The following is a 25,394-nucleotide window of genomic DNA, read 5'->3' as shown; positions in this document are numbered from 1 at the left end:
ATCTGCAAACAGTTTTTAAATCCCTCTGAATGTTTTTGGCTACACTGCAGAGGAAACCCTTTCCAGATTGCCCCCACGGCACCACTTTTCTCCTAAGCCCTCCTGGTGTCCTTGCTCCACCCTCCTGCAGTTTTAACAAGAATTAAAACTTCATGGCAATGTACCCAAGTGCACAGCCACATCAAAGCTGTGGTCAAAACCCAGTTTTCAAGCGGAGCTGGCCAAGCCTGGTGTTCCAATTCTGATGTGAGATGTTCTGTAGGGGCCCTCCATGCAGGGCTGGACACCAGACACCGAGTTCTGAAAAGCTAATTGCTGTCTGGGCTGAGGCACCATCTCGTTTACCCATTTCTGTAAGTTGTCCACATGAGTTGTGTCATCCCCTCTTTCACCAAAGCACCACATCATTTGTCTGGTTTTAATACTGACCAATTGTAATTCCTTAATGCGAAGAATGTGCACTGGAGGAAAATTTGTTTACAGTTCTTTGATAGATCAGTTCCAGTTTTGTTCATATTTGCCAGTTTTATTGACTTTATTTTTAAGGGAAAATAATTACACGGAGTCTGGTTTTAGTCGAGGAGTTCTCTGGTTTATGTGAGGAACAGACAAAGACCTGTCACATCAGAAGGGTGAAATCAGGTGGGGGAAAGAAGTGTTCTTTCCCTGCAAGAAATAAATCAAGAGCTTCCACCCTCTAAGAGTATACAGTAATGTAACATGTGTAGGCACTAATGATAAGCAGACACATCAACAGAGGGAAGTCTTTGACAAGTTTTAGGTGTGTCACTTGGTCATGGGATGTATCTCAGTAGACAGCCTGTCACTTTTATTCCCTACTAACTTTTTGACAAGAGACAGATAATACCACAGAGTTTATTTTAGGGTAGATTGTTTAATTTTGTGTCTGTTCTTCTTCTTTCTTGGTTTCTTTTTTTTTTTTTTTTTTTTTTTTTTTTTTTTTTTTTCTGATACCTTCTCCTTTTCTTTAAAAAATAGCAATAGTGCCGCAGCTATTTGTGAAGTTTGGGGATATGGGGTAAGTAGCTGGTTATGTTTGGGAAGGAAGCAAGGGATGCATAGAGCAGCTGGATGCTGTTGGGGTGTCAGTTCCTTGGATGTAGGAGATGTGCCCCTTGTTCCCATCCCTCTGCTACATGCTGTGCCCTGGAATGTAAGAGTCCTCTTGGGATCCATGTGGGAGCCTCTGCATAGTCCAGAGAGGCTGCACCTGGTGGGGGAAAAGGATCTTTTTAAAAAGCTGTTGAAAGAGGGCAAATCTGGGTGATCTCTCTTTTCCAGCTTCTCATCTTACACAGCCTGATTTGTTTTACATCTGTAGCATGATCCAGAGATAATTTTTATTTAGGGAATATTTACTCACCCTGTTTGGAGGGCACTGAAATTCGCTGTGGGAAACCGGTGCATTCCTACAGGCTGGATCTCCAGGCTGCCTCCAGGCATGTCTGAGGAGGGAGCAAAGAGTCTGACCCAGAGAGAGGGAGGATAACCCAGCCCTGAAGAGTTTTCTTTCATACTCATAAATTCTGGGTTCCACACTGGTTGGTAAAGTGGTGCTTGAGAGGTTGCTTTTGTAAAACGTAAGCCAAAGTGTGTTCTGAATCCAGCATACTCTGCTCCAGCTGGTGTCTTGCAGTGAGGACTTGTCAGAATTTGTGTGAGCAAGGGCTTCACTTTGCATTTTCTGTATTTTAGTTGCGGTGCACAGCAGTGTGAGATAGGGTGAAGAAATTCTGTGGAAAAAAAGAGGAAAAGACTGATCTTGCTTCACTGAATTTATACAATAAAATGCTAGACTTGGCCCATGAGGGTTATAACTGCAGCATTTCTGAGCCCTTACATCAACAAAGTGCTTTGCTTTCCATTGTGTGTGGTTTCAGGAGCAGGGACCTTAGAGCAATACCTGCTTTAGCTCATTAGGAGATCTTGCCCCATCCTCAGCATTCTCTTGCTTCAACACTTGATCAGTCTCTTATTGGTTGAGTCTGCTTCATGCAGCCTTCACCTTTCATTGGACTTGGTAGTGCTGTTTCATTCTACCCTAATTTACTCTGCAATCATATACCTTAAAACTTCAATCCTGGCATTCCTTCCTCTATCCCTATAAAACTTTAACTCATCAAAAACTCCAGATAAAAGTGAACAGATGGGTGTGTACCTGAATGACTAAAACCTGCTAAATCTTTCTGAGAGCACTTATCTCTTAATTGCTTTATTCTTTATGAGGGAATAAAACTCATAGGCCCGCCAGGAAAAAATAAATTCTGCCATCAAGTAAAAATCAGAGTGGAGCAAGTGAAACTGATAGTTCACCGAAGTATGTGTTGTCGTTTGGGAATGCCTGTGAGAGGCTGTCACTGAGAACAGGCCAAAAATGGAACCTGGAGGAAAAATTAGAAAGGAGGTGGAATGTTATTAAAGATATAATTATAAACATAGGGGGCACTCTGATATTGTTTCTCCTCTTTAACATTTCCATGTGAACAGAGCTTGCCGCCTGGGAGTTTGCTGCGTGGGCTCCAGGAATCCTTTCTTAGGGTAAAGGAGAAGGTGGATGTTGTCTCAGCAGATTTTTGTGTTCAAATAATGAATTTGGACATTAAGAATTATGAACTGTAGGATTTCTAATATTTCTGTAACCAGTAGGCAATAATTGATTGAAAGAAATCAGGGCTGCAAAAACATCTGACTCCCGACTGCTTCAGAAATGTGAAATCCCTGAAATCTGCTCCTGGAATCACACAGTGTGTGAACACAGTCCATCATCCAGCATGCAGATGGCAAATGTTTTTGGAAAGGGCTTTAGAAAAGTATTTCTGCCTCTGTTTTCCTTGGTGCCGGCTGCTGTTGCACCCTGAAAATAAAATGAGAACTCTTTCCTTTGCCTCTTAAGGAAAGGAAACCAATGTTTGTTGTGGTGCATGTTCAGATTTCATGTGCTGTGAGTTTGGTTGGCTCCAGAAGCGTTCCAGGGAATGGACTCCAGGAGGAAATAAATGGTGTGGGCACCTGGAAGGAGCCACTCTGCAGGTGACAGCTGTGCTCTGTCACCTGGGGTGAGAGAGCCCAGCGTGGTGGCCCTGCTGGTGGCCCAGCGTGGGAGCTGGAGCAGCATTGGGCCCTCAATGCTTATTCCATGTAATTAAACACTCCAACAGCGCCCATGGGAAGCAGCTGTTTTGAAAATGACATGATGGACACGTGTCAGGACATTCTGGTGGCAGCAAGCCCGTGCATGCTTGCAACTGAGAGTGCTCATGTCCCCTTTGATACCCCCACTCTGTGCCCTGGGTCAAATGTCCTTAAGGGGGGCTGGGTTAATGAGGACCACTGGTTAATTTGCTTAAATTTGAAAAGATGTACTTCCTGGAGTGTGGATGTAACAGGGAGCATGAGCAGCTTCATCCAAGGCTATTCCCATGTGCTGTGTTCATCCCTGGAGTTGTCACACACACTCTTAGCCCCTCTTCAGCAAAATAATTAAAATCAGGGAGCCACAGGCTCTTTTCCATCCTCCAAAGTGTTTAAATTTAATGGCTAATTTCATTAACAGTCCAATAGGTGCTGGCACATATTGTTGCTGAAGGATAGTCCTGGCAGCATGTGCTGTCTTGTAGTTTATATAGAAACAGTGCTCTAAAAATTTATCTTTATGTTAATTTTTTTGTGGAGCTCATGGACCTCTTCCAATTGTGTTCTCCATGCCCTCAGATGGGACTTTTATAGGAATTTTAAACTTCAGAGCACAGGAAATGTAAATAGGAAATGTGGGGAGGAAAACACTTTTTGTTGTTAATAGCATTTCTGAATTTTCACCGTATTTTAAGGATTATCATGTGTTTTTTGATGCCCAGCTAAAGTCACATCATGATACTGAGAAAATCCACTTCCCATGGCTTGGCTGCAGAGAGTGAAAATGAAGTGTATCACATGGACATTACTTCTTGTGTAAATGGATGGATTATTGGTGCTGTTGGAATGTTTCTTTCCTGCCCTGTGGTGGCTTTTTTCTTCACCTATTTCATTCAGCTGCAGTCTTAGAAAAACTTTACTTGTCTTTGTAGTTGTGCCTTTAGCTGTCTTTTTAGTTCTTTATTTTGTTTTAAGTGATTTTCTGGTGAAGGGTGTTACAGGAAAATATTTCACTGCTAAACAGGAGCATAAAGAAGTATGTTTAGAGAAGCTTGAAAGTCTCCAAAGTTCTGTCCTTTTATTTCGTGTTCCTCATCCTGTCACTACTGATGCTTTTGGGAGCACCTTTTCAGCTTGGTCCCACAGCTTAGTCAGTAATGAACCAGACCTACTTATCCTGAGGAATCTTCATTAGCATCAGCAAGACAAATGGCCTGCTGAAATATCCACAGGTTTGTGTTCTCCTCCATCAGGACTGACAGGTTTTGCCCTTAGTGTTGTGCCTGCTGGTGGGAACAGGAGCTGGCAGTGTGATCTAGGCTGTGCCTGTGACTCAAATTGCACTGAGTCAACAGCCAGGCTGCAAATGGAATTATTAACAATGATTTCAGTAAAATTTGGCATTTGGGTTTAGCTTGTGTGAAGGAGAAGTGGTTTTAAAGCCTCTCCAACAGGGGAGATTTAACTGAAGAGCAGGGGTTTAGGTTTAGTTTTCTTTTTTTATTTTAATCTATGTTTGTGTTCTGCTCCACCGTGTGTTTATTTTAAAATCTACTTGTGCATCAACACATTCTCAATCTGAAATGTAGATCTCAGACTGACATGTTTTAAATGTTTGAACTGCATCCAGTTTTAAAGTACCACAGTTATCTAAGAAGTACATCAAAGTTTTCTGCAGTGTTCATTTCTCATTATTATCTGTTCTGGAGCACTGATTGTTTTTCAGTATAATTAGTGTAAGTTCTTCTTTTGATCTCCATGTCAGATGTGCTCTCATGTTTACAGGGAAGAATCTCCTCCAGGTTTACTCCTCCTAAGTTTTACTGTGTAAAACCCAAACTTCTGCCCTGATTCCACAATTTTAGGTATTGGATCTGAATAGTGTCAGGCCACTCAAAAGTACTGGTTTCATTTGCTTTGAGTATGGTCACATATGGTTTGTATTTCCATCAAATTCCTCAAAAAACCCAAAAAAAAACCCCCCAAAAAAACCACCCAGAGGGGTTAATGGCAGCTCTGTTCCTTTATGCCAACTTTAGGCTGGACACGGCAGGACAGTTGATAATAGATCTAAAATAAAGCTTGCTGATGACAGATTGCCCCACCAAAACTTTCTTCTTGAAACTTGAACCAGTGAAGTCAGTGCCTCCCCCTCCAGCTTTTTGTGTCTGTGGAGGTTTGGATCTGGTACCAGCAGCTTTAAATCTTGCATTGTTAAAGCAGACTTGTTGCTTATCTTTCTGGAAAAGGATGTGCTCCCAGGACTGGAGATGAGAACCAGACAAGTGCAAAATCCTCCATCTGGGCAGGGATAATTAGCCAGTTAAATGGAAGTTCCTCAAAGAAGGGTCTAGGACTCATAAACTAAACATAAATTGACAATATCTCTGTGTAGGGAACATGCAGTAATGCTGCTCAGGGCTGGAAAAGCCTGACCTGTAGTACTTTATCCTGTTTCAAGCATCTTTTCACAAGAAAAATGTGTACCATATAGCCTAAAGCAACAAAAATAAAAAGAAATCCATGAAAATATGTCTTGGAAGAAAGTAGAGGACAAGAGGCATCTGGCCAGGGGGGTTTACAAAGTTCCCTTTGGGTTTCTGGATAGAGTTGTTGGTTTTGGGGCAATGTTTATCGTCCTGGTCCTAGTGTGAGGTGCCTTATGCTGATGCTGCATTTTGTTTGTAACTCAGAGGGAAGAGCCCATCCTGACAGGAGAGGAGAGGGAACAGTGGGGAACCCTCTGTTCACGCGTGGCCTCTGTGCCAGCTGCTCTCAGGAACTCCTGGGGTCACCATGTCCAAATCTTTGCTATTTCGGGCAACCACATCACAGAATCCCATTCATAAATTTCTCAAGTACCGTTACAAAAATAGTTGGTGAGGGTTTTTTTTTTTTTTTTTCTTTCTTTTTTTTTTTTTTTTTTTTTTTTTGTTTGGGTTTTTTTTGGGCACTGTTGCCCTGGCATGAACTTTTGCTTTGGAACCTCATCTCTAATGACTGCTTTTGAGTGCTTTAAATGTTAATTAATCATTTGTGCACTTTATTTGTCCTTCATTACTCTCTGTCCTCTTGACTATCCAGTGTAGGATGGGGAAAGTAGGTAATGAGGGGGGGGGGTAGATTTTTAATTCTTTTATTGTGTCCTAGGAAAAGAAGCTTCTCCCTCCATCACTGCCACAACCCCCTCTGTCATTTTACATCTGCTTAAATTTGAGTTCCCGTGAACAGCTGTGATGTGTGCTGCAGGCAATACCCCAGAAAAAAGCTGCTGTTGCTTGTTCATCTTCACTGGACATACCCTAAGTAGTAATTTTCCTTTTTCTGAGCTGTTTCTCACAGAGGAACAGTTGTACTGACACAGAATGAAGGAATCCTGAGACACAGAATGAAGGAATCCAGGTGACAGCTCCAGAGAAGATTAGGAGCAGCCTGTCTTCCAGCAGAACACTTTACACCGTGCTGGGAGCTCTGACGGGCTTGTAGAAGCTCTACAGTCATGAGAAAGATATTTTTGTGGGTGTTCCTTGAAAGGGAGGAGCCGTGCTGTGTTTGGGCACAGGGTGCACAGGCAGTGGGTGTGCAGTTTCACCTTAAGGTGTTGGCTTCCAGTTGGTTGGACACTGCTTTCTGCAGCTCTGCTCCGAGAGCTCCTCTGCTACCAGTGGTGGCTGGAAGTTCTCAACACCAAGTGTTTTCCAAAACCCAGACACTGGGATGTCAGCAGAATCAGATTCAGTTTTGGCATCTAAAAATTAAGGAGAGAGCAGAACTGTCAGTAAATGGTGCAACCAATTATATCCTCACCTAAACAAGAAAAGCCTCCAGCTCAAGGTCAGGATGGGCAGAATTTGTAAAACTTCCAGCTGTGCGGTGTGCCCCAGTGGTGTTGGTGGATTAATGAAAGATAAATGGCTGTCTTCACCAAAAAGATCCCTTTCCCCCCTCCCTTTTTTCCCTCAGGCACAGCAGCAGCACAGCCAGTGCCTTTGGTTGTGCTGCTACAAAGTGTTTCCATATTTAAACAGTGCTCCAGATTGTTTATTGACGTGGATAAGTGATACAGCATCTGAACCTCTGGGAATTGCACCGTGAATTTCCCAAATAAATAGGCATAAATGAGAGAAGCCAAACAGGATATAGGTGCTCAAAAAACTCTTGATCAGCAAGAAGTGTGCCTTTCAGTCAAACCAGCAAGACATTGTTTTACCATGAAAAGTAGCATTTCAGACACAGAGTTTTTCTTCAAATGGCTGTTTTTTGCTGCCTGGCTTCTTTAAATCTTGTTTAAAAGGTTGTGGGCTCCGTCCTTTCTAAGAGCCTGATGGCTGATTGGCAAGTGCAAAGATTAGTAGAGAAACCACTCATGTTTTGTAGCCTGGGGAGATCCCAATGGAGGCTGTGGGAATTGGCTGGAGTGGGTGTGATGATGTTTATCCCACTGGAGCATCATGTTCAGGGTGACATCCTGGGTCTGTAGGTATTTTCTCTGGTGAGAACTGGCACTCCAAAGACTTTGGGCAGAGTCTTACATTTGCTTTGGTTTTCAGTACCATTTTAGCATCCAGCCTTTCATAAGACACAGTTTTGTGCTGTACCACTGTGGGATGTTTATCAAGAAGACTTGGCTTTGTGCTCTGAAATTTCCTTGCAGGATCTGGTTGGACTGCCTGGAGGTGTGCTGGGGTGGCATTCACTGTCCTGCCTGTCTCTGGTCCCAAGGACAGGCAAAAACCAGCCTGCAAGGAGAAAAGACATAAAGAGCTCAAGCTGTTGACCTGAGTTACAAATATTTCATGAAGGAATACAGTTAGGAGATGAAAGTTTTCAGGGAAGAAGGGTTAGTTTCACCTAAATAAAAAATTGTGTTGAAATCAGGCAAAGAAAACAAGTAGGTGCAGAAACATCAGAAGTGTGTGTTGGCTCAGGGAGACGCTGTGGTGAGGTGCCCACCCCTCTGTCCATCCTTATCCTCATGGAAAGGTGCCCTGGTCCTAAATTGGGCTGGAGTCTGGCAATGTGAAAACAAAAATTTACCCCATCAAACATATTTTTTTCACCCTCTGCAACTGGTTCAAATATTTAAAATATTGTCTGTCTCTCAAACACAACAATGCAGTATCATAATAAAAATTGTGCAATAACATAATAAAAACCAGCAACTGCTACAGGCCACAGACATCCAAAAGGTCAGTAAAGCAAATGGCCCAAGGATGTTGCTAGCATTGATCTCTCAGTCAGATTTGAAGACAATCAGAACTGCAGTACCTTTGTTTTTATCAAGCTAGTTGCCCTCTCTTCCTTAAAACTACCTGTATTGACATCATTATTGCAAGTTAGAACTTTCCTGTCTCTCCATCTGCAATACTTTATTGCATGTTCAAAAGTAACCACTTCAAAATAATTTCCAAAGAGATTGAATAATAAAAACCCCAAAACCTAAAATTGTAGAGACTGTTCATGAGAATAGAAACCTAGCTGACAAAAATGTGTTTTGTAAACCGGTTTAACAAACCCACCAACACAGAGTATGTGGTATTAAAAAAAAAATAAAGTTTGTAAATAGCCATTTACAGCATATTTTGAACAAGATTATGGAATAACAGATACTGTCCTTTAGTGTATCCAAAACAATTCCTTTCCTAAACATATTGTTTAAACACGAGACTTTTTTTTTTTTCATGCAGAGTATTATTTTTCTAAGTGTTTCAGTGCTTGAAGATAAGCAGTATATTAAAGTTTAATTCCATTTGATTATATTATTTAGGGATTTTTAACAAAAAATGGATAAACATTTACCAGATAAATGAACAGCACATTTTCCTTTTTCAAAAAAAGAGAAGACAGAAAGTGAAATATTATTCTGCTAACCAAAACAGAAAAAAAACCACAATCAAAACTTGTCTTAGGCTTATAAACTTAATCACACTTTAGGGGAAAATAAATTCCTTTCCTAAATTCTAGAATGAAACCTTGACCCTGCATAAATAACAAGGTTACATCCTCAATGTCTTTCTCAGGAAATATGAAAACAAATAATGTTTTCTCTCTTTCTCTCTGTGTTGATGTCAAATGCTTGCTCTTGGGAGGAGCTGCTGTTTCCTTTCTTACCCAGAATATCTTTGGGCAGCCCATCACGTGCCTGTGGTGAATTTTGGGCTCTTTCATGGTGGAACAGCTGCAGTTTGGGAATTTAAAGAAGATTTGGCTATAGAAAAGATATGCTGTTTGAAAGTCTATAATTTCTAGTTTCAGTTTTTTGGGCCATACTTTTGTGGTGCTCAGAGGTGTTTCCTCAGTGGAGGAGGATTCATTTCTAGTAGTAAGGAGATAGTGCTGAGGGTTTGTCATGGGAAGACTGATGCCCCTCTGGTGATGCTTGTGATTGTCTGGTGATGCTCTTTCTGGGAGTGATTTCTCAAAGAATAATGAACAGAAAGATGGCAAAACAGGAGAATCCATCTCACACTTTTGGAAGTAAAACACTGGACTAGAGTTGCCCTTTATTATTTCTGTTTCTGTTAGTGTTTTACATGGTCATCATAATTACAAAAAAAGGTTTGGTTTTTTATTTTTTTAGGACATCTCTTTGAGTTGCCAAGATGTCCTTGTTTATATACAGGCTGAGCACAATCATCTTTGAAAATAAGCCTGTCTTAGGTTCTTGTGATATGAACTCCTTGGGTTTGTTGTTTTTTTTTTGGGGGGAACAGTGTTAGGCACCTACACCCTGATGTAGAAATCTGCCTCTTTAAGGTCCATGCCTTTGGGATGGATTTTGAGCTCCTTTTGGAAAAGTGCTGCTGCAGAACAAACAGGAACAAGTTAGGAATGAAACTGAGATATTTGGATAGAGATTTTGGCCCAGCTGCCTGTGAACACCTGCAGCAACCACAGAGCCCTCCACACTCTGCTTCTTTCCATTGTGCAGGTGACAGCAATTTCATGGCAATTGCCTCTCCTTTGTTTCTGGGCAGGAAAGGGGGATTGACTGGTGCATCTTTGGATAATCCAGGTTTATTAGGAAGCCTGTCCCCTGTTACAAAACCTACAGGGCAGCTGTTTATACTTAGACTGGATCTTGACTGCTCTTTTGATACGTAGATGTATTAGATAAAAATTGGTGAGCCTGGGCTCAGCCCTGCTGTCCTCAGCTTCCTTGCTGAGCCAAACTTCAAAGAATGTCCATCCTCAACCATTCCAAGTGTTCCTTTCACCTGGGGGCTGTCAAGAAACCTTACAAAGGCACTGGCCCACTACTTCCTGGCCCCAAAGGGAAGCTGTCTTTGCTGATCAGCTTTCTGCTCCAAGAATTTTGCTACTCTGGGAAGCCTAAGCAGGAGATTCCTGTGTTCCTGCAGCATCCCCTGGAATGGGGAGAGCTGCCTGGCTGGGACATGACACCCTCCAAGGTCTCAGCTCTTTCCTAAAAACCAAGGAGCTGAGTGTCTGCTTGCATCGACACTTCTTAGGGCTTCTGCCTCTGGCGTACCCCAGCTTGGTTCCTTAGGACTGGGAAATGCAGGGAATGGCATTCCCATAGATAGACAGGAGTTAATGAGCTTTTCCAATCACTGATTTGCATCCCTTGCTCAGGGAGGGAGATTCTTCCAACTGCTGGTGGAACTTGCCCTTTTATTCTCTTATATTGGTGTTGTTCAAGTTAAAACTGCAGGGCCAACTGAAGAAAACTCAGGGTAGGATTTGGTTGGATTTCCTCAGGGAGCACAGAGCTGGGATCTCAGCTGAGTGTCTCCCACCTGCATCACCCTTCCACATCAGCTCCACCTGCCTGGGCACACCCAAAAAATGTATATAAATAAGGTGGAGCTCTGCCCTGTAAACCCTAGTGACTGCCTGCCTCAGCTCCAATGTGGAAAAGCAACTCCTGAATGTGGTGCCTGTGGCCCAAACCCTCTTTATCAGGTAAGCAAAGCCTTCCAAGGCATCCATTACTGGGTTTATGTAGCCCAAAAGTCGTCATGGCTTTGCATGGAAATGTAAACACCAGTGCAAATGTCCCAAGATTAGGACTTCAAATGGGAAACCTGAGGGATCAAGAGCAGCTCTGCCTGTCAGCACATGTGCCATGGCCTCAGCCCGAGGCTGTAGTCCATTATTTTAGAGTAAAACTAGTAAGTTTTGGATCTTCATTTTCACATGTTTGGTGTCAAGAGTCTTTTGTTACAGCCTGGTAAAGGAAAATATAGATCATATTTTTAATGTATCTTGATATCTTTTATATTTAGACTCTGGGTATCCACTGTCCCAATAAATACCAGTTCTCTCACCATAATCTGCTTTTTAGTATTTTTCCTTTCATCTTACTGCTCCTATTGATAAAAACTGCCTTCCCTTGGAACATACAAACAAAAATAATGAGAATCATAACCCTGCAAAACATATTTAACAGGATTCACAAAACATGGATTCAGTGGCTCTCCCATATCTGGTTTTGTTTTCCCAATAACCTTGAGCATAGTTTTAGTGCTGATCCTTGTGCAATAGTAACAGAAGCAAATAATATTGTTCTGGTGCCTGGCAGAAGAAGAGTGCTTAACTTAGGTGTATTGAAAATATATCTGAAAACAGATTTACTTAACAGACCATTAAATAGCTGTTGATAGTTGTGGAGAAAAAAGTGAAATTTGACTTGGGATGGGAAGAGGCTTTATGCGTTTTCATAAAATGTGAGATTTGACAGGGTCTAGTGAAACAGGCAGTAGTGTTATGGCAGAATTTGTATTTTCTGGTCATTTATGTGCTGTTGAAAATGCCATTTCAATCAAACTGTTCATTATCTTTAAAGGTTTTGGGTGGTTTTGCTCTTTGTTTTTACATTTCACAAGGCTTCTGTCATATCAGACATGTGCTCAAGCCCAGGACTGCATCCTGCAAGTGGGGTAAATGAATATTTAAAAACACAAATAGACAGGCATAAATAAAAAATTATGTCATAGCTGCGTGTCCTTCTAATCTGCTTTGAATATGTTGCTGATAATAATAGATCAATAACTTTAAAGCTGCAGACAGACTTCCAAGAAAGCTAAAGCTGCACTCCAGAGCCCCACCATTCTCAGTAGTGAGGAACAGAGCTAAGCCAGCTGATCATCCAAACAATCCTGCCAGGAAGTGAAGTTTTTCCATCTTTGTGACTCCCAAGCACTGGACATGAAGTGTCTGATGGGCTCTGCCCTTCAGTGTGGGTTGTCAGCATCAGGCACACCAAGGTCATTCTGCTTTGGAAGTATTCCTCCTCTGCAAAGGAAACTGTCTGTGGAATCCAGGATTTATTTCACTGTTTGAGTTGTTTTTTTTTTTTTAAACTTAGTGGGTCATAACATCATGCTTGATTCATTAAGGTAATAACCAGCACAGATGTAGGCTACACATTTTTAAATAAATGGAAAAGCAAAGGAGATGGGTGAGTTCCAAATTATCCTACTTACAGTAGATGAAAGAGGCAGGGTTCACCTTTCTGCAGATGGAAGAGCAGGTGCTATCAACATCCCTGCATCCCTGAAAGGATGGGCAGGAAGCATCTGCATCCCTGAAAGGATGGACAGGAGGTATCAACATTAAATTTGCCCCGGGGGAGGTGGGCTCCCTTTTCCTGCCAGGCCATTCGGTGGTAGCAGTGAAACCTGCTGCCCCTCCACCAGCAGCACAGCTCAGGGCAACATCTGGCTGCTCACAGCTGGAGGGGCGAGGGACAATTTCCATCAAGTTATCCCTGATGTGGAGCTGATCAGCGGCCGATGTCAGGCCTTCGAGCAGACCAGAGGTTCGGGACGTGTGCGGGTGTTCCTGGGAGAGCACGGCAGCTCTGTTGGTCTGGGGCCAGTGCCTTGTAAACAGGTGTCAGCATCCCAAAAAAAGCACTGGCCTCCCTGCCAGCAGTGGGTATCCTCGCTGGCATTCCAGCCTGCTGGCCAGCATTCCCGGGCACGGCTCCTCGGGCCGCAGGGATGACCCGCGGGTCGGAAGGAGCCTGGCTGGGCTGGGCTGACGCTCCGAGCCTGCCTGGCCTTGCCCTTCCAGGGCTTTGACAGCCTTGGAGCATATCAGAAGGTGGGGGAAGGAAAAGGGGAAGAGATAGGCGAGTCACTTGTGACGATGATGTTTTGTTCTTCTTAGGAAATTCTTCTCAGGATTCTTCTCTGACTTGGAATTTGGGTGATACAGGCGGTAGAGAACTGGGTGAGAATGTGCTGAAGGAGGATCCTTCTGCTAGGGGGCAATATGTAGTAAGCAAAACCCCACTAAAGGAGTTTTATTTCAGTATCTATTATTTTCTTCAAGAAAATAACTTAAATCCAAAAGTTATCCAATGTATTGCACAAGCTAACATTTTTTTCTGTAAAAAAAGCATACCATAAACAAATATCCAACATTTACTTGTAGGTTGTGTTTGTTTCTTTTACCATATGTATATATATGTGTGTGTGTGCATGATATTCATAGTATGCTTCCTCATTACCTGAATGATTCTTAATTTTTCATTCTGAATTCTATCATAGTTTATATAAAACAAAAAGATAAGGATGCAGGCATTTAAAAGCCTTGAACCACATGGTCTTGTAACTTTCCTGCTGCTTTCCCTTTTTAACTCAGAGGTCTTTGTGACTTTTTTTGTTCTACCACTTTCTAAACATACTCTCTAAAAGAGAAAACAAGAGAAGACCAGGAAAAAAAGAAAAAGAAAACAAGGGAAGGCAGTTTCACTGACATTATTGGTTTCAGGATGAGCAGGGAAATATTTGTTCATTTGTTTAGAGGTACTCATGCGGACTTGATGATGCTTATTTTAGAACTAGTGCAGGGTGTTTCTTTAAGAGTTGCATTGTGTGAAAGCAATTTTTAAATTCATTTTAATGACAAAAATACTTTTTGCCAGGGACTATTCAGTGACCATTCATGGTTATGACTATAATATTAATGTTGATTGAATCATGGAGAAAATACATTGGTTTCTACAACAGGTTTTTGGTCTGGTTCACCAGGTCATCAACATTCAGTGTGGAAAGTGTCTGAATAAGAAAAAGTTACAGCACAGTGTGCCAAATTTCAGTGGTGGAAAAGTGATAATAAATTAGTGTTAATTTTTGCAAGATGAGGTTGGAAATTTTAACAGCTGCGACTGAAATTTGAACAGAGGAGGAAGTGGTTTCAAGTTTGAGGGATTTTTTTATTAGTTCTATCTTGTTTCCCATATTGTTCAGAGTGGGAGACTCAAGCATGGGTTTGACTCTCTGCCCCAGAATATCAGGGGACTTCTGCTGACTCAAAATCCATGGAGTTTTGGGATTGGTTTTATGGCTGTGTTAAAATACATTGAGTGTTTCTTCAAGTCTTTGTTGTAGTGTTTTCTGCTTAATAAATAGAAGAGAGCGAGTTAGTCAGCATTAGAAGGCAGCAAAGCCAGCAGTTTTCATAATGCTCACCTCTTTCAGCTCCCGACAAAGATATAACAATGTCAGTCTAACTGAATTGGGACATTATTATTTTCACTCCTCACCTTTCCTCTTCTATCTTGCCATAAATAATTCTGAATATGAATTTATTTTGAGATTAAATTATTGTCCTTGTCTAATGTGATTAACATAAAATATTCATGGTTTTAAGTCTTTGATATTTTCTACTCCATGTTAAAAAAAAAAAAAAAAAAAAAAGAGGTTTTGTGTTCTGCAACAGAAGGCTTTGGCCTCTGCCAAATCAGCACAAGGGAAGTGCTTGTAATCCCTGGGTGTTTGCAATTACCAAAGTGGTTTGGATGGCTTTACTTAGGATTAAATCCTGACATCATCCTTAAGTGCAGAAATCAAACTTGTTGTAATTAAGATTATATCAAGAAAGCTCTCACAGTTCACATATTTTCCAGTAGTCATAATAAACCAAAATTCTATGATTCATTGCCTACCTGAAGCACTTGTTATTTCCAATATTGCCAGGCTACTGATGTGTAAACAGGAATGTAAATATCTCTGGGGAGGGAGGGGGATTGTTTGGGCTTACACAATGGTGCTGAATCATCTGAGCAGGTCTCCTTGTTCTGTGCTGGGGCTTAAGAAACTCTGCTTGGAAGTGCAGCTTCAGAGCACAGAGAGGTTGTTTGGGCTCAATGAAGCTTTGTTATTTTCTCCTCTGAACCTATCCTGTCCCAGTGGTGATACCTAAACTAGCACTTTTCAGTTCACAGCTCCATTATTCAGATTCACAGTCAGTAAAAGGTGCTTCTCTTCCAATACCCTCTGCAAAAATCTGATATAACTGGTTTTACTTAGTGCACGTGTGAAAAGGAGGGAAACTTTTATAGCACTTAATCCAATTTTTACAAAGTTGTTTCCAGCATCCTTCCAGATAAAAAATGCAGGTTGTTGCAGTTATGAAGCTCCAAAAGTTGTATTATTTTATGAGTATTTTGTAGCCACAGAATAAAGGCTTGAGTACACAGGATTCTGCAGCTGCCCACACTTGTTTCATTTCCCATTGTTCAGGGAGCCTGCCCATATGTGCCTGTGAGTGTTGGGAAACAGAGACCATACACGTGTAGGGAATTGCTACAACATTCCAGTTGCTCCCACGAGCCTGCAGATTTCTGACTGCATCTCTGTATTACCCCTAAAAAAAGCTCCTCGATTTGTTACAAATTGCTGTTCAAGTGGCTCGCTGAGTTTGGTGATGCTGCCCTGAGATCTCATGAGTGATGTCTGTTCTGAGATGACTACTGGGGAGTGTTAGAGAAGAGCCAAGAGCAGCAGCCCAGATCTGCAGAGGTGTGGGTGTTACAGGCTGCGCAGATGTCTGCGTAGAGGGTGATTGCTGCCCAGGTGTTAGGATGATGTTAATGAGCACTGGTGTTCCTGAGAAAGCAGCTTGGGGAGCAGATTGTCCAGGACTGAAATGAACATCCACAGACTCGTGGTGTTGGCAAGCTCCAGAGGAGCACAACTGCGAATTCCACAGAAGCACGGCTTTCATAACAGTAATGTTTACCTTTCTCTGATAAGCTGAGGACAGGTGCCAAGGCTTTGGTTGCATCCTCCTCCTCTGCCTGCAGGTTGTTGTCCTTGCTGGCTCCTCCTGTTCTCAGGAAGAGCCTGATCAGAAGTGTAGTGATTATTGCAGTGCCCTCCCAACATTCAGATTGGGCCAAGTGTGGTCAAGCTCTGACCTTCTCCAGGGATGGATGGAGATTTATGGCTTCACTGATTCCTTTCCCATTGTGTGATCACTCTTGTTAGATAATTTAGATTTTTTTTTTTATGTTTGGTTGTAATTTCCCTCATTGCAACTTGTGTCTGTAGCTTCTCGTCCTTTTCTCATTCTTCACCTTTGAGAAGAATCTGACCCTGCTGTGTCTGTACCTACTCAGTTGGTAGTTAAAGACAGGAATGTGACCCCCATCATTTGCCTTCCCTCCTTTGGGCTGCATAAGGGACTTTTTTGGGTTTCCGTTTTTCCAGCCTGTCAAAACCCCTTCAAGTGGCAGCCTTACCCTCCGTCTTATCAATCCTTCTTCTCAGTTTCACATCATCTGCAAATTTGCTGGGGAGTGGGATTTTCTTTGTCTCTTCCCTCAATATTATCCCTGAAGTTCAACCACAGACAGGGTAATTCGGTTTCATGATTTTTGTTGTTTGGGAAAGCTAATTTAGCATCCATAAATTCTATAAATTCTACAATTCTTGCCTTATCGTCACTCTTTAGACAAGCAAGCCCTCCTCCTGTGTGGTTTCAAAAAAAAAAAAAAAAACAAACCAAAAGTACAATGCTGCAGTATTTTATTTCCGTGTCAAAATAAAATCTTGGAACACTTTGCCTTCTATTGCTTGCATAAGTGCCCATATGCAAACACCAGTTTGCATTCTGTCACTTATATGGTTGCTCAGTTTATAGTGAAATTTTTATATTAAATCCTTTAGCCTATCTATATAATTAAACATGAAATGGGAATCGTTCTGATGTCTTCATCAGAAGCAGATTGAGATGGAGAAACCCCCAGATTTTCAAGACTACTTAAAGAAGGGTTCAGTAAATCAGATGCAGGACATAGGTACTTGAGGGGAAACCCTTGACTTAGTTTTTCATCAGAACAAGTTAAAGGAGAAAATGCCTCCTGAAAAGGGAAAGGCACCATGGCATCTATCCTCACCAGCAGTTTTTCCCTTTCCCCCTGCCTTTTTCCTTCTCTTGCCAAGAAACACAATCATTTAATCAGCACACAGAGTAAAAACATCCTGAGACACCCATGTAGGATAAAAGTTAACTGAGCCCTCTTCCTCTGGAGGAGGAGGAGACCCAGGTAGGGCTGAGGAGGGCTGAGGAAAGCTGAGAAGGGAGGAAGGAGAAGGGGTGGGAGCCTGTCCAAGGGCTCATTGGCAGGAGAGGGCAGGAACAGGATACATTTCAGCTTTTGGGTGGCTCTGGGAGGAGCAAGTCAGGATTAAAGTGTCTTGATAAAATTGTTCCCTTCCTTCTCAGACACAGACAGCGAGTTTCATGGGGTAGATTTTCTGCCAGAAGATCTCAGTGAGGCTCCAGAGGAGATAGGAATGAGAGTGAACAAGAAGTACTCCTGTCTGCCTGCTGAGGAGAAGGGCATCCACATCATCAACATCCGAGCCATCGAGGACATCGGCTACGACCAGCATGAGAGCACGGTAAGTAACCACAGCCTGCTTATTCCTCATCCTTTCCACTCCCAGGATGCTCTGAAATCCTCTCCCTCTGTTTTCCCAAGGTGCTGGGAAGGATTGCCACCAGGCACAGTCCATGCTGATGTGGTGGGGGGGGTTCTTGGATGTGTGAGAAAGAGAGCCTGGTTTAACCTGTAGCATAAAAAGGGGCTGACTCTTCTCAGAGTAGGGAATCTGACAATGAGGCTGTCAATAACCTTTACATCTTCTTGCCAGTGCAGAGAAGAACAGAAGAGAATGTCTAAAAATTCATGCAAAAGCCATTGTTAACATAGGAAACATTAAACTGATCTTCTCCAGCACACAATAGAAATTAGATTTCCAGTGGCATTAATTACTCCTCAGTTAAATTCTTTAACACAGATTTTAAAGGAAGTTAGTAAGATGAACACTCGACATGATTACAATTTGGTTATGTAATTTGAACATAAGTTTATTAAGGTGGAGTGGGCTATACAACAGATTCACTGGGGAAAGAGGTACCAGAAAAAGCAACATGTGATTTATTGTGCTTGTGCTTAAAATTAGGATGGAGCATGGAGGAATGGTTCTGTCAGCGTGTTAAAATCCTCCTGCTGTGGTGAAACTGAAATGTCTTTTCTCTGTCTCACTCACAGCTGAAGAGATATGAGCTTTACATGGTCTAAGTAATTTCATCTCAATTTAAGCACAGCAGCCCTGCAAGAGCATATATCTGGCCCATGAGTATCTTTCAGCATTTATACCCCATCCTTAAAATAATCTGACCATTAATTTCTTTAAAATTAAGAACCAAATTTTTTGGCTGCTTGCTGTTTGCTGTGGGATATAGATGTTCTCACATATAAGTGAATTTGTTGAGGCTTTAGTAGACACAGTGGTGGCTCAGCCCAGTTTTTCAGAAACCGCTGTTTAATTACTTAGTAAAATCAACTAAATGAGAATAACTAGGTAGGGCATAAACATTAACAGATTGCCCTGAGAAGTTTGACATGGCTAAATAACATCCCCTGTTTTCATGGAATGGGGAATAGAGGCAAGAGGACAATGAGTGAACTCCTTGATGGCCCCAAATGCTGCATTATTTTATTATATATTTATTAACTTGGTGTAAAGGGTTTAGGGAAAAATGGAAAAGAGGGATGAAATCCTAAAGGAGAGAGAAGCAGATAGCAAAGACTATCTAAAATAACTTACATTTAGTGTTTTATGTATGAAATAAGCAGGTGTACACATCCCAAATAGATTTTAGCATTTTACAACTGATGACCAATTATTCTCTTTTCGAGTACAATTCCTTTTCTCTCCATGGAGGATGGACATTCTTCTATAAACTTAGGAGCCAGAAAAGTTCCCTGGTCACTGAAAAGCCACTCCTGTGTTGGGTATTTTTTGTGAAAACAAATGCCAGTTACTAGTGAATTCTCTTCCTTTTTTTTTTTTTTTAATTTTGTATTTAATATTATGTGAATCTCCAAGGGTAAAATTGTGAATTATGCATGAAAACTGTTATAAAAGTATAAATAAATTAATTGTTAGTAGCTTTTGTTTGTTTGTTTGTTTCTACAGTTGCCCTGTGCAGTTTTCAGATAAATGCTTGGAAATTAAATTGTATTTTGAGTCGTACCTTGCAAGTATCTTGCAACACTTACCCAGCATTAACCCAGGCTGGGAATAAAGCCATTGCCACCATCAGTTTGCATAGTGACATAGGTTTTAGAAGTAGGAAAAAAAGAAGTAGTGAACTTAATAAGCAGTGACCCCACTTCCCTGGCCACTTTCCATGGTGTTTTTGGCTGTGCCGCAGGAGCAGTTGGCTCCCTTCAGTCTGTATCTAAGATGATCTCTGTTTCAGATTATATGGACTTGCAATGATAGATAAGAGAAGTGAGAAATGTTTCCACATGATATTAATCTATTTGTCAGAATTGCAGCATTACAGATGTCATGGGTGGAAAAAGACAGATGATCTTAATGGCAATTAACCCCCGAAGGAGAAAACCAAACCCAGCAAGTAGCTGACTTATGAACCAGTGTGCTGGTGATTAGATTAAATCCCAGTCATGCAATCTATTTATTTCTGGCCAATAAAATCCCAGCTGGCTATCAGTAAAATTAAAGGTGTTAACTTGCAAAAATGTTTGGAGTAAGTAGCATGGGGGGACTCCTCCCATCTGCTGGCTCTCTGGAGAGAGGACATCATGTGCTCCAGGCAAAAGGAGCCTTGAGAGGAGAGGATGGTCTGTCTGGTGCTTGTGTTGGGCTGTACAATCATTATTCTTCTCTCTTCTTCTCTCCTCACTTCCAGTTCTTAAATTCCCTATCCAAAAACCCGGATGCTGACTGCAAATATGGGCTGTACTTCAGGGATGGCAAGAGGAAGGTGGACTACATCCTGGTTTACCACTACAAGAAGTCCTCAGCCGGGAAGACTCTGGCCAGGCGCGCTCAGCAGAACGACGCCAGTGTCCGAAGCACCAAGCAGGACCAGCCACTCCCTGGGAAGGGCGTGCAGCTGGAGATAGGGGACAGCGAGCTGCACGTGGATTACCACGAGGACGACAAGAGGTTCCGCAGGGAGGAGTATGAGGGCAACCTCGTGGAGGCTGGGCTGGAGCTGGAACGCGATGAAGATGTAAGGATCCTTTTAAACTGGAGGCCAGGTCCCGGGGGATGCTGAGCTGTCCCTATGAGCCTGGCTCTGATCAAGGTTGCACAAGCTCAGCTCTTGCAGGGTTTGATTGCAGTTCTGGCAGTCAGTGGCATCCTCACCCACTGTTTTAGTTGGCTGCACAGGAGTGTGCCATGGTGTTGTAAATGCCCTGATGAGGTGAAGTTTCTTGACTTTTCTTGGCCAAGATTTGTGGCACACCCACCATTGCAACAGGGCTGTGTTGGGCTATCTGGAAGTGAGGCTTTAACTGCTCTGAACACTAATCCCAGTTTGGTGGGTATACAGTATGCAGTGGTTTGTATCCTCTGGTAATTCCAGCTATGAGGGGAAAAAAAATCAGATACAGGCAGTGTCATCTTTATTCCTTAATATAGCCTTTAGGAAAATTAAATCAGTTCAGGAGGCTCTGATCCATGCTCCTGCTGGAGCACATGGGTCTTTGTTACAGTTTGCTCTTTCCATTCTTAGACGTGAACAGTACAGCTTGTAACATCTTCCACCTGCACCGTGAAAACAGGATATTCTATTAAAAGCCCATTAGACCGTGTAAAAAATGATGTATGTGAAGTGCTGCCAGTGTGTGATTAGTAGAAATAGACACAGCAGTATTAATTTCAGAGAAAGCTGCTACAATTATCTGACCCAACCAATGTGCCCCAGACTCCCAAGAGAGAGGGTAAACATTTATGCTGGTTTTATTTACAGGATCTAAAAGCTGAGATAAACATTTTGACCTGAGAACAGACTGCAAAAAATAAATCTGTCACCTATTATTCACAAATTACAGACATTTCTAATTTTTATATATTATGTATATGTAATAGATGTACTTAACATTGTACAATACAAGAAAAGCCCAAAACCTTTCCCCTCTCTGTCTAACAGTGAAAATCAGACCTGCTTTCTGACCAGCTTGTGGGTTCCTGTAGGAAACAAGGAGTTTGCCTGTGCCAAGTCATAGATACTGAAATCTTTTGCCAGATGGGAGGTTTCACCTATGACATGTAATATCATTTCAAATAATGTAGAAGGGCTCAGGGGTCAAGCCAGAACACTGTAAAAGAGAGGGAACTCTGTCTTTTCAGTGTAAAACACCAAACTACATGAGATGAAAGTGTAGAGAGGAAAGCAAGATATGGGGATTTACATCAGCTTCCACAGCCAGCATGTCCATGTAAAGGCAAAGATCTGCAGTCACTTGGGCCTGAAAAGCCAGAAAGCTTCATTGGAGACCTCACTGATTCCAAAAGAGCAAACGCTTCTTAAACAGACAGTGTTTAATAAATCACTTAAGCTCTCTTCAATTAAATGTCTGGATGGTCACACACAAAGAGTTGTGGTCAGTGGCTTGATGTCCACAAATAATTGATTAAAAACATGGCCAGGTTGGACAGGGCTTGGGGCAGCCTAGTCTGTCCATGGCAGGAGTGTTGGAACTGGATGACCCCCAAGTTCCCTTCCAACCCAAACCATTCCATGGTCCTCTGAGTATCCAGTTTCTAGAAAGCCAATAAGAATACATCTGTGTGAAAGCTAGTTATTGTAATAAGTGAGTGGTGCAGCAGCAGGATTAGAAAGATTCGTTGAATTTTATTTCTCTTCTGTTTGCTGAACACCTCCTAGTTGGGTATCGTTTGTCCAGTGCCGTTGAAATGGCTGCCCCAGGGGGAGCAAACACGGGTGTATGTGGGAGTGCCAGGAGCAAACATTCATGTCCAGCCCTCTAGAACACAGCTCAGAGAATTACTGGGCTGCAGGCACACCACTAATATTGCCATTAACTTCTGTCCTCCTTTTGCTTTGTTTGGTGGAGTTCTTCCTACCGCTTTTCCCAACTATGATGCTTTTAATGGAGCTACTCACATTTGATTCTGAGTCTGCTCCTTTGAGGAGCAGCAGGGACCCTCTCAGGCCCAGCAATTACAACACACTCACCAAATCACACCATTTTGGCTGGATGCCTCTGCTTCAAATTTAACTGACTCAGCCTGTATTTGTGTCCGCAGTCATTAGCTTTTATTTCCCAAACAGTTTTTATCTGTTTAACCTTGTGGTAATTGCTCTGGGAGACAATTGAATTTTTTGAGTCATGTTCTATAGCAGCTCAGCACAGTGAGGTGTTTGTCCCGTTGTTAGAAACCAACTCTCTCAAACAAATGAGATTTATCATGTTGGCCTTAATGCACTCTTTGTTCCTTAAATATGCATGAATCACAAGAGGTAATGTATTTCATTTCCTCTCATCAGTAGTATTTTCCCCTGCTTTTTTTTTTTAAGACCAAAATCCATGGGATTGGATTTGTAAAAATACATGCACCATGGAATGTATTGTGTCGAGAGGCAGAATTCCTTAAGCTCAAGATGCCCACAAAAAAGGTGAGTCTTGATTTTCTTGTTTTCCTCATGAAGGCATAGTTTAAACATATGTTCCTCTCAGAGGACTTTATAAATGCAGACTTCTCTTTCCATGAGCGTTTTCAAAACAATGAACTGTGCACCAGAAATGAAAGTCACAAACGTACTTGCTTGGGGCAGCAGAGGGAAAAGTGAAAAGAAGAATGGAAATTAAGAATTTCTGGCTGCTACCACTGCCTGTACATGATGAGAGTGATTTCATCCTCAGTATGTTTTAGAAGAAGAGGTTTCAATTGATGGTGAAATTTCTGTGTGCCTTTTGGACATTTTTTTCTAAAACTGAACACAAGGATAAGAATTTGTCTCACTGGGTTTAGTGACTATTCATATGCACAGTCAGTCATAGTTGCAGGAGCTGGGGCCACTCAACCACAAAATAAATTACCTTTCAGAATATTTGAAATGTCATTAAAGGAATGACAGTATATTTTCATCAATTCTAAATCACCTGTGATAGATAGATAGCTACCTGCTCAGTGAGCACAGCTCAGAGATGGATTAATATTTAAACACAGCCTAAATGCAGGCTCCAGACTGCACAGAGGAGTCCATAATGGAGCCAGAGACAGTCTCCAAGCCCAGCATCATTTAATACAACACTAAAACCACAATTTTGGTTTGGATTTCATATTAATCCCCATTATTGCCTCACTTACCAGGGATTTTAATCAGAAGCACAATTAGATAAAAAAAGTCCATTGTGATCCTGTGGTTCCCTAACCCTTGGTTTGACTTTCCCATGCCTTTCTTTCTGGATGATTTCAAGAATGTAAACTACACTCCTCGATAGTTTATTGTGAAATATTTATCTAATTGCTGGTTGATTCCTTACAGTTCACTCTGACCTGTGGATAACCAAAAAGCAGTAAAGTTTTATTGTTTGGTTGTTGGTTTTTTTTTTTCTCTTTGCCCCCTCAGATGTATCAGATCAACCAGACCCATGGCCTCCTGAAAAAGATTAATTCTGTGATTCAAAAAATAACGGAGCCCATCCAGCCCAAGGTAGCAGAACACAAACCTCAGACGGTGAAGCGCCTCTCCTACCCCTTCTCCAGAGAGAAGCAGCACTTGTAAGTGAAAGCCTTCCCTGAATATCCATGTCCACAGGTTCCAGCCTCTCTGACAGCAGCTCAGCCACCAGAGGGTGAATGGGAACATGAAAACTAACACTTTGGTGGGCATTGCTGTAAAGAATATTCCCATTTTTCAGTAAATTTATTTTTTGGGGGGTAATTTTGGCTCACTGTTGAGGAATGAGTCTCTGCAGCGAAATCTCTGTGTGTTTTAGCTGCTGTTGTGGCACATAAGTACACTTCACCTGTTAGGCTGCAAAAAGGGGATTTATGATATGATTTATAACTGTCTCTTCTCCACATTAAATGAAATGCTCAGGAAAACTTGTAGCCAGAGATGTGAGCTGATAAATTTCAGAATAATTTTATATAACTGGTGTGGGCAGCTGACACAGGTAGTGACAACCAGGCCTGGCCTTTGAAGTGCTGTGAAGTCAGAGGTGGCTTTGCCATCAACCCCAGATCAGCAAGAACAGCTGCAGATATGGGTGTAGGGAAAAAAATCACAAAGTAGAGCCCAGCCAAAGCTTCTCCTGCCCTGGATTGCTCTGCTGCTGCTCTTCCCTGGCCAGCATCCCAGAGGAGCTGCTTTGAAGGCCATGTTTATGGACGTGCCTGCTGGAACAAGCAGCAGACCTAGGGCAGGATCTCTTCCCTGCACCCCCAGAGCTTTGTGTTCCATCCAGAGATGCAGAGCACTGATGGGCTTGGGCCAGGCAGTGTGTGTGACATCTTGGCCCATCCTTGGGCTTTCAGGAATGTCTTTGTGTGTTTGCTGAGTGTAGGGTGTTCCTGGAGGTTCAGGGAAGGTCCAGAATGTGCTCCTGAGTGCAGACATGGATGGGCCTCACACTGTTTGCAGGTGGCTTTTCCAGGGACACCACCTGTGTCTCTGCTATGTGAGGGAGGAACCAGAGGCTTCACAGGGAAAATTAAAGATTATGAGGAGAAATTCAAGGCCAGCAGTGGTCAGGGATTCAACAAGTGTCCACACGCTCTTTTGTGCTGAAAAACCTATAAAGACATAAAGCCAGTGAAATGTATAAGCAGCTTCTTTAAATTGTGGGAGTTGTGTTGGACTTGCTTTTTAACACGGTTTTTACAAGCTGTTCTTTAATTTGAGCTTTGAGAGATCCCCAGGAGAAATGACAATATTGAAGGGGTCAACAAGAACAGGAAATTACTGATTTTTTTTTTTTTTTTTTTTACCTAATGGGCTTCCTTCTAATCTTTTAACAGATTTGATTTGTCTGACAAAGATTCCTTCTTCGACAGTAAAACCAGAAGCACTATAGTAAGTACTGGCTATAAATAATTTATGGTGGATATTGCCTCAGTCGTGGTGTTAACAGCATTAGTGCAATGCCTGTTCAAGTTTATCTTTCTTAACCAAATGTCAAG

At 42.0% G+C, this 25,394-nt stretch overlaps 1 protein-coding gene across 1 annotated transcript in view; it reads left to right on the top strand.

The window, feature by feature from the left end:
• ANO1 (anoctamin 1) overlaps positions 1-25,394 on the top strand; it is a 71,021-nt gene that overhangs the window by 12,733 nt on the left and 32,894 nt on the right. The window contains exons 2-6 of the mRNA XM_077784365.1: positions 17,638-17,816; positions 20,140-20,466; positions 22,783-22,881; positions 23,839-23,990; positions 25,233-25,287. Coding sequence (XP_077640491.1) covers positions 17,638-17,816; positions 20,140-20,466; positions 22,783-22,881; positions 23,839-23,990; positions 25,233-25,287 — 812 coding nt within the window. The remainder of the gene's footprint in view (positions 1-17,637; positions 17,817-20,139; positions 20,467-22,782; positions 22,882-23,838; positions 23,991-25,232; positions 25,288-25,394) is intronic.

The sequence above is a fragment of the Lonchura striata genome, chromosome 6 (genome assembly GCF_046129695.1).
Source record: "Lonchura striata isolate bLonStr1 chromosome 6, bLonStr1.mat, whole genome shotgun sequence".
NCBI lineage: Eukaryota > Metazoa > Chordata > Aves > Passeriformes > Estrildidae > Lonchura > Lonchura striata.
This window is presented reverse-complemented; position numbering and strand designations above follow the sequence as displayed.